This window comes from Anastrepha obliqua, chromosome 1, assembly GCF_027943255.1.
Source record: "Anastrepha obliqua isolate idAnaObli1 chromosome 1, idAnaObli1_1.0, whole genome shotgun sequence".
NCBI lineage: Eukaryota > Metazoa > Arthropoda > Insecta > Diptera > Tephritidae > Anastrepha > Anastrepha obliqua.
The window spans coordinates 165,288,945-165,296,991 of NC_072892.1; the positions used below are offsets into that span (position 1 = coordinate 165,288,945).

The 8,047-nt window shown below is 40.3% G+C and overlaps 1 protein-coding gene across 1 annotated transcript; it reads right to left on the reverse strand.

The window, feature by feature from the left end:
• Positions 1-1,182: 1,182 nt before the first annotated feature.
• LOC129239896 (facilitated trehalose transporter Tret1-like) lies at positions 1,183-7,536 on the reverse strand. Its single transcript, XM_054875511.1, has 5 exons — positions 7,388-7,536; positions 3,278-3,415; positions 2,745-2,906; positions 2,418-2,669; positions 1,183-2,343 (listed from the first exon to the last, which is right to left on the reverse strand). The coding sequence occupies exons 2-5, from the start codon at positions 3,378-3,380 to the stop codon at positions 1,424-1,426; spliced, it is 1,437 nt and encodes a 478-aa protein (XP_054731486.1). The 5' UTR covers positions 3,381-3,415; positions 7,388-7,536; the 3' UTR covers positions 1,183-1,423.
• Between the last annotated feature and the right edge of the window lie 511 nt (positions 7,537-8,047).

An 8,047-nucleotide genomic window follows, 5' to 3' on the forward strand; every position in this document is an offset into this window, starting at 1 on the left:
ACCTATAGAATCTGATTGAACTCTGAACTGAACGATCTAACTCACGAGACAGCTGTGCGTTTTGTTAAAGCGCAGAGCATAAGATGGCTAGGTCATGTTGCCCGTATGCATGTTGAGTGTACCGTGATGAAAGCCTTGCCAGGAAAGCTAATGGGCGTGAAGGCCAAAGGCAGACCGAGGAACCGTTGGATGGACGCACTGGAACACGATCTTAAGAAGCTGGGAATACGTAATTACGAAGCAACAGCTCAGGATAGACCACTTTGGAGGAGCCTTTTGAAGGAAGGACGCTCATCGCGTTGAAACGCTATGAAAGAAGAAGAAGAACCATATTTCATGTTTATTTTTTCTCTACTGAAATTAACGCAACTCTTAAGTTTTATCGAAATTCGCACACATTTACTATTTATTTGTCAACAACTTTTATGGAGTCGCAACACTGTGCGACGCGGTCGTTCAAATGCAATCATTATTAAGAAATCGATCCCATTATAAATATGTAATATGCATGAAAGCACGAGTATCACAAATATTTAGTTACCGACGCTTATCAGCCAACAGCTATACGATAACGTATTTGTATTCATACAGAAAAAGGTAGGTACGTCAGAGTTTGAATGTACCGAAAATGACGCGAGCGTCTCTCAGAATGCTCTCAGAATGCAACTATGTACAGTGATGCCAAAACGAGGGACTTCTCCCCTTGTATGATAATTTTTAATTAATTAAACAGATGCAATTATGAGAAGACGCAAGTCTTTAGTTCACCATCAAAACAATCCGTTGGCTCATTCGGCATTTTCGTCAAGAAACTTCTAGTTTAGTATTCGGTATTCCTTGCATTTGACGGATCCTGGACCATCTGTTTCCTAAGAAGAAAACTGAATTTCAAGGTATAAGATTTATGTTCATCTAACCAATGAGAGCAAAGATGGCACCCGCGTGGAAGAAGCTAGAAGAAGAATACTTCCAGTATTGCTTCTATTACTGGATGATACGTGAGACGGAGGGATGCACATCCAAATAGGTTTAGGTGGATATGCATGAGATCAAATTAAAGTATTTATGGCGTCAGTTCTTCAACAGCCACATCTCGTAAAATTTATCCCCAATTTCATATCAGTTATTATGTAACAGCTTCAATAAAAATACGCATTTTTTCGTAGTAATTGTTGTGATTATTATTGTTACTATGTTTACTTATATAATCATCGAACTTAGATTAGGCACTAACAACTAGGGGTTTTTCCCAAGTATTACTTGTTTAACACAATATTCCTTCATAAATATGAATCTTCAAATTTATTCTATAAATTTCACAAAAATTGATCAGCTCAATTGACCGCACTGAACAACGTCCCCATGTCTTACGGCATGCGGATGTGAATGTCTCCACCCCAGATAATATCGCCTCAGTAGTAATTTAGTTTGATTTCCTTCCATTTAGTTTGTGTTGAATTTCCTGAAGACTCAGGCCCTTGGTTTCCATCACCACGAAGAGAGTGAAGAAGAAGGCTGCAACGCAGAAAATAGCAAACAACCAAAAAGCGTAGTATGAACCCAAAGCGTTCAGCGGGGGGTAGCAATATGTTACCATGAAAGAAAAGACAATGAACGTGGATATCACAAGCAAGGAGGCGATAGATTTAACATTCGCTGGGAACATTTCACCCAACACCGCCCATGGTAGTGGACCGAATCCGATGCTGTAGACAATATTGAAGAGCATCAATGCAGGTACCGGCAACCAGGCTAAATAACTTGCATCACCCATAACTTGTTGTACATAGAAGAAGACGCCCAATCCTGTCAAGCCGACACACATACCAAATGCCGAAATTAGCAACATTACTTTGCGACCAAAACGATCGACAAAAAAAGGTGTCAAAGCAGCTGCACCAACTTGAGCGCTACCTACAATGATGCTGGCAATGGCTGAATCCACACTGATGTTAGCACTTTCGAAGATGGATTGACTGTTGAAGAGTACGGCGTTGACACCGCATAATTGTTGGAATATGATCAGACCGGCAGAGATGATCAGAGCTTTGCGATTGCCCTTACTCTTAAGAATATCCATAACGGAACCCTTATTGGCTCTGAACTCCTCCACTCCACTCTGTATAATAGCCATTTCATGTTGTAAAATATCGGGGCTTTGACCACGCAAGAATTGCAGGGAATTTAAAGCATCCGCTTTCTGGCCTTTGGCGGCATAGTAGTAAGGACTTTCAGGCATGAAGTAGAAGATGATACCGGAAACAATCGGTACAGCCAAACAGCACCACTGCAAAGTTACATAGGAGACATATGGACCGATGACGTAAACATATAGAATGCCAGCTGTGAAAAATGAATGAGAAACATTTTGAATGTAAGGTCACAAAGTAGCAGTGAGTTTGGAAAGAATCACTTACAAACCGCGAAAAGTTTGAACATCGTTCCGATGGCGCCACGTATCGCATCTATTGCAATCTCACCATTATAAATAGGTTGCACAGTCATGACAAAACCACAGCCACAGCCCGTTACGAGACGACCGACCAGCAACATCCACACTTCGCTAGCGAGCATCAAAAGAATATAGCCGATAATGAAGAAGATCGAACTAGAAAGTAGTGCCCATTTGCGACCAATTTTATCGGCAAGGGGACCAGCAATGAAGGGCGCTGTGGTAGTGAAAAGAAGTAGGTAATAATTAAGAGTTCATGATGTGATTTTGTTGAATTATTTCGTTTACATACCTGCTAAAGCACCCAATAACAAAGTGGCTGAAATCCATGCATCGTCCACTGTGGTGATGGGATGATCGAGTGGCGAATCTGTAGAGTCCAAGGCTTTTAATTTGGGTCCCACTGGTGACGTCCAACCGAGGCCAGTGCCCGACGCAAAGGCTGATAAATTAGCTACAAAATTGAAAATCAATGCACTGTAGTTGCGGCCAGTTAAGCAAATAATATCAACAATGAGTGCCGCTGAACTCAAGTGCTCTTATCGAACTCTTCAGAGAAATATTAAGTTATGATAGACACGCGGATTTAAAAATTATACTAAATAATTTTCAGTTTGTGAGTGAATCGTTGTGAAGGTTGTTAAAGTTTGTTAAGAGAGACGCGAAGTTTTCTCTTGTTGTATGTATGAGCGAGTTTAATTTTGAAAAGATATATTTTTCAAAACTTTTCATGTATTCTCTATTGCTTTTAATATGAGTTTTAGCTAATATCACCCTTGGGAAAGCCGCCAGTATTAAAAAAAGCATGCATTTAATTTTACTCACCCGCAACAGCAATCATGAATATTCGTACAGTTTTGTCCGGCTCCCTTCTAGTACTGCATGCTTGTTGTTGTTGCGAACTAATTAATAGTCCAGTGGTAGCCATGTATGTTTGTATATATGTTTGCACGAAGGGAAATGCTGAAATGTGTGAAGAAGACATTTAGTGATAAATTGCTGAGAGAAAGCAAAGTTACAGTATACACTCCCTCGGGTTAGGAGGTTGGAATTTGCCCGCTGTATCGGATGCCTGTCTTAAGAGGCGACTACAATGCACGCCTCAGCCTGTTGGTTATGAGTTAACTCAACGATAACAGGCAGAAAGAAACAGGTACAGAAACGGCTTGGTGACGATGAGAGCATTGCCGTTATTGAAGCGTCCAACTACCTGACAGTACATCCGAATATGCTCATGAGTCTGAGATGTGATGATTTCACATTTGCTTGCCTTGCTTGGGTGTCATTCTGCATTTGGGGTTTGGTCCCACGTGCAAGTGATTGAAGTGGATATAACAGCGACTCAATCTGCTTGCTTGCATATTCTTTTAGAGCCCAACCCAAGCAAGGCCCTGTCGACCGAGTCAGGGCGGTATAAACTTGACAGCACTTTAAGTTAATCTAGTGAGGTACCCGCGACGAAACCTGCATGACTGGTAGTGCCTAAATAACCAGTCGTTAATAGTCCCCTCCGATGCCCAGTCAAGGTCGGTTGTGGCAAGCATCTTACCGAGGTATGCCGCATATGCCGGACCATTTCCGTCCGTGTCTACTCGTGACTTAACCATTGATCTCTATCTGGAATCAAAACATCATACTTCCTATCGAAGCTAACGATAGGCACCCGATTTTCCACCGGCATCGAGAACAGTGTGCACCGCTTCGACAACTGGCGGTATATCTGGCAGTGGCCAGTGCTTACTTCATTTCCCCAGACTCCGTTTAACTTGAGCCTGCACGCCGCCTTCATTGCTTCCTTTCGAATATGAAGATCTAGAGGTTGCAAGTTCAGAATGACATTGGAGTCATCACCAGATGTTGTGCTCATGGACCCTGTGATACCCAAGCACACACTTCTCTGTAGCCTGTTTAGGGGTTTTACTCTGGAATTAACCATTGTGGCTTTCCACCATACTACAGAGGCGTATGTAATAATGGGTCTGATCAGCGTGATGTACAGCCAGTGTACTATCGCCGGTCTTAGACCCCATGTCTTGCCAAAGGTTCTCTTCAACTGCCAGAAGACTTTTAGTGTTCGAGAGACCTTCTGCTCGACGTGCTTCTTCCAGGTAAATTTTCTATCTAGGATTACTCCTAGATACTTAACCTCAGAAGACAATTGCAGTGTTACCCCTTTCAATGTGGGTAGTAACAGGCCTTCCATATTGCATTTCCTAGTGAAAAGCACTAAGGTACTTTTTGTAGGATTCACCGAAAGACCATGCAATTCGCACCAATACTCAATCTTATTTAGAGTTACCTGCATTTTATTGCATATAACTTCAAGTGATCGTTCTGAGATTAATACGCACACATTGTCTGCGTAGGCTTGGATGTGTCCAATTTCCTGCAGATCATTAAGAAGAGAGTCCACCACGAAGCACCAGAGAAGGGGAGAGAGTACACCGCCTTGTAGGCAACCCTTCTTAACCTCAACCCTGACTCTTTCATCGCTTTCTCTATCCATGGTAAGCAGTCTTTTGGATAGCATAGAGTGGATCCATTTGACAATGATTTCTTCTACTCCATGACTTCTGATAGAAGAGCACATAGAGTCAAAGGTAGCATTGTCGAAAGTTCCTTCAATGTCCACAAACACGCCAAGAGTGTACTCTCTTGTTTCCAGCCCTTTTTCGATTATGCTAACGCACTCGTGCAGAGCTGATTCGCAAGATTTGCCACTTTGATAAGCATGTTGTCTGATGTTGAGAGGGTTTCGACTTAGAACCCTCGTCCTAATGTGCTTCTCCACCATACGTTCCAGATCCTTAAGCATAAACTATGTCAGACTTATAGGTCTGAAACTTTTTGGTAAAGCGTAGCTGTCCTTGCCTGGCTTTGGGACAAATACAACTTTCACCAAACGCCACAGTTGTGGAACATAGACGTGCGCAAGACATGCCGTAAAGATTCTTTTCAAAGCCTTTAATAGTTGTTCTCCGCCTCGCTTGAGCATGATTGGGTAAAAGCCATCGGGTCCTAGGGAGTTGAAGTTTTCGAATGACGAGAAGGCGAACCTTATCGTTTCCTCGTTAACTATCCTGGATGCAATGAACCTATCACGTCTGCTGGTAATTATATTGACATGATCAGATTGATCGATAGAGCTTTGACTAACAACATTCCTAGAGCCAGGGAAATGTGTTGAAAAGAGAACATCGTACACTTGTGATTTTGAGTCCGTATAAGTACCATGTGGTTTAAGCAGTGAGTCTAGCCTAGCCGTCCGGTCTCTTTGGAGGGCTTTGCATAACCTCACTGAACTCTTCCGTTCCTGCAGTTCACTGCAGAAGGTTCTATAAGAGTCCAATTTAGATGATCTAATTTTCTTTTTATATTCCTTCCTCAGCTTTCGGTAGGCAGTCCAATCTTCTTCCAGCTGAGTTTTAAGAGCTCTGTTTAGAAGTTTCCTGGAAGTTTTTCGGAGTTTCGAGAGTTCAGCGTTCCACCAAGGGACTGTCTTACCCCCTCTTCTCTTACGTTCCGGGCACACCTTGTTATAACACGGTGCGTGGACACTATTCGCCTAGATATAAAAGAAGAAGAAGACAAGAAGAAGATACTTCGTAAAAAATATGGTAATCCAAAGGCAGCATTTTCATGGGTTGCAAGAAAAGGGTATTCTTCACCAAATAGAGAAAAGCTTGACGAAATCTATCATAGAGATGTACGTAAGTTATCGCATTTAATCGTCACACATTGCCACATTCTTCATTACTCATTTATGTGAACTTGAAAGGCAAGCTTGAAAGGCAAAGATGAAAGCGCAAAAACTAAATAAAAGTGGATTAAAGACATTTTTTCATAGAAAAGAGTACTCGGAGTACTTAGCCATTGGATTGGTGTCTAAGTCACGGTGGAATAATTCTGTAAACAATTCGCTGGTCGACTGTAAAAATGGTACATTTTTCATTTTCTTAAGGTATAATATCTTAAAAATATTGTGTGAAAACTTGAAGTGAATCCGACAAATACTTTTTAAGTTATTTAACATTAACAAAAGGCGTTCGGGCGCTCCGGAGCAGATAGCAAAGCTTTAAATGCGTTTTTTTTTAAAACTATGTTTTTGAACTGGTGATCACTGTAACTTAAAAACCGCTTCGTAGATTTCAATAAAATTTACACTGCTTTTGAAAAACATAAAACTCGTGCCTGATCCAAGAATTTTTTTTTATCAAAAATTTCGATTTTTGTCAAGCACTTAATTGTCGGGTTTTTCTCGAAAATCTAAAAAATATTTCCTGATGCCGCCATATTTTTAATTTTGAAAAAAAGTTTCGATCAGACACAAGGCTATCTTTTTATAAAACTAATTTCTTTTGTCCGATTGATTTTAGATGAACCTCCAAAGGCTTGTGGTGATCACCACAAGGGACTTCTGGAGAAACGGGCTCCACACAAACGGCGATAACTTTTATAATCATTAATTTTTTTTTGAAATTTTGCTAAATGCTATGTTTTTATTTTTGTAAAATAAAGCAACTGACTAGCAAAAAAAATCATTGAAATCATCATTTTTTTCGGGTCTCTGTCTACCTAAAACCACTTAACAAAATATCACTTTTTTTCTTTCATACAGCTCACTAATATCCTTTTTTCTTTCGTATTTTGTCTGTTTGCTCAAATTAGCTGCCTCTTTAATATCCTGCGCACTCGCACTTTGTGTGAAAACTTGCAATGTCGCACACAGTCGTTCACTATTTTAGTCGTATTTTATTATTTTTGAGCTAAATCTTGTTTTTTTACACTGACTGAACCACCCTTATAAGGCAGAAGTTGGCACAAAAATGATAAATGTTTGCGATTGTGAGGACATTTGAATAAATTTTTCTATCAATAAAATTTTCATTGCCAAAACTCAACGAAAATTCGTCGCTGCAGTTTAAAGTAACTCACATTTATTGCCAAAATAAACTGTTAAAAAAGTGAAAAAGTAAAAATGTAGTTGAGTAGTAAAAAGTTGTGAGCTCTAAATATTAGACACTTTCAACAATTGATAATTCTTTCCTTTCTGACACTCATAATTTTAAACTGAACTGGTTGGAATGAAGTCGTCTAATTAACTACACTTCTCTACAGCTATTTTGACTGAAACATTTGTGTTTACTGTGCTTGTTTGCTTCTTGACAATAGGAGCAGCGCCTTTTATTTCCCCCTGTAGACTTTTCCGTCTCTTTGTTTTCTCGCCCCGTCCTCTTCATATGAAATACCTGGGCTTCCTCTACTTCTGCTTGTGCTTGGTTCATATAGAATTTAGTTGTATTCGCTTTGCAAACAACTACTCTGATCTTTTGACTTGCAACACTTAAATCGGAATCCTGACACTGTGTCAAGCCAATAAGGGCAATTTTCTTCCAAATACACAGAATTACAGCTGAAATAGAAAAATCGTTCAGGGAGAAAAGCATATGCTCAGTAGTCTTCCTGGTCGTCGCGCAAGCATTCTACAAGGTTTGGCATGAAAGCCTTATCAACAAATTGAGCTCATGCCTTCCACTTCAGTACAGTACATTTATGAAATCGTACATGACTGAACGCTATTTGCGCATAAAACAA

Coding starts and splice junctions, on each gene's coding strand:
- LOC129239896 (XM_054875511.1), bottom strand. CDS start 3,380: ATGGCTACCACTGGACTATTAATTAGTTCGCAACAACAACAAGCATGC. Junction 2,907..3,277: donor ATTCATGATTGCTGTTGCGG/GTGAGTAAAATT, acceptor TCAATTTTGTAG/CTAATTTATCAGCCTTTGCG. Junction 2,670..2,744: donor GTTATTGGGTGCTTTAGCAG/GTATGTAAACGA, acceptor TCACTACCACAG/CGCCCTTCATTGCTGGTCCC.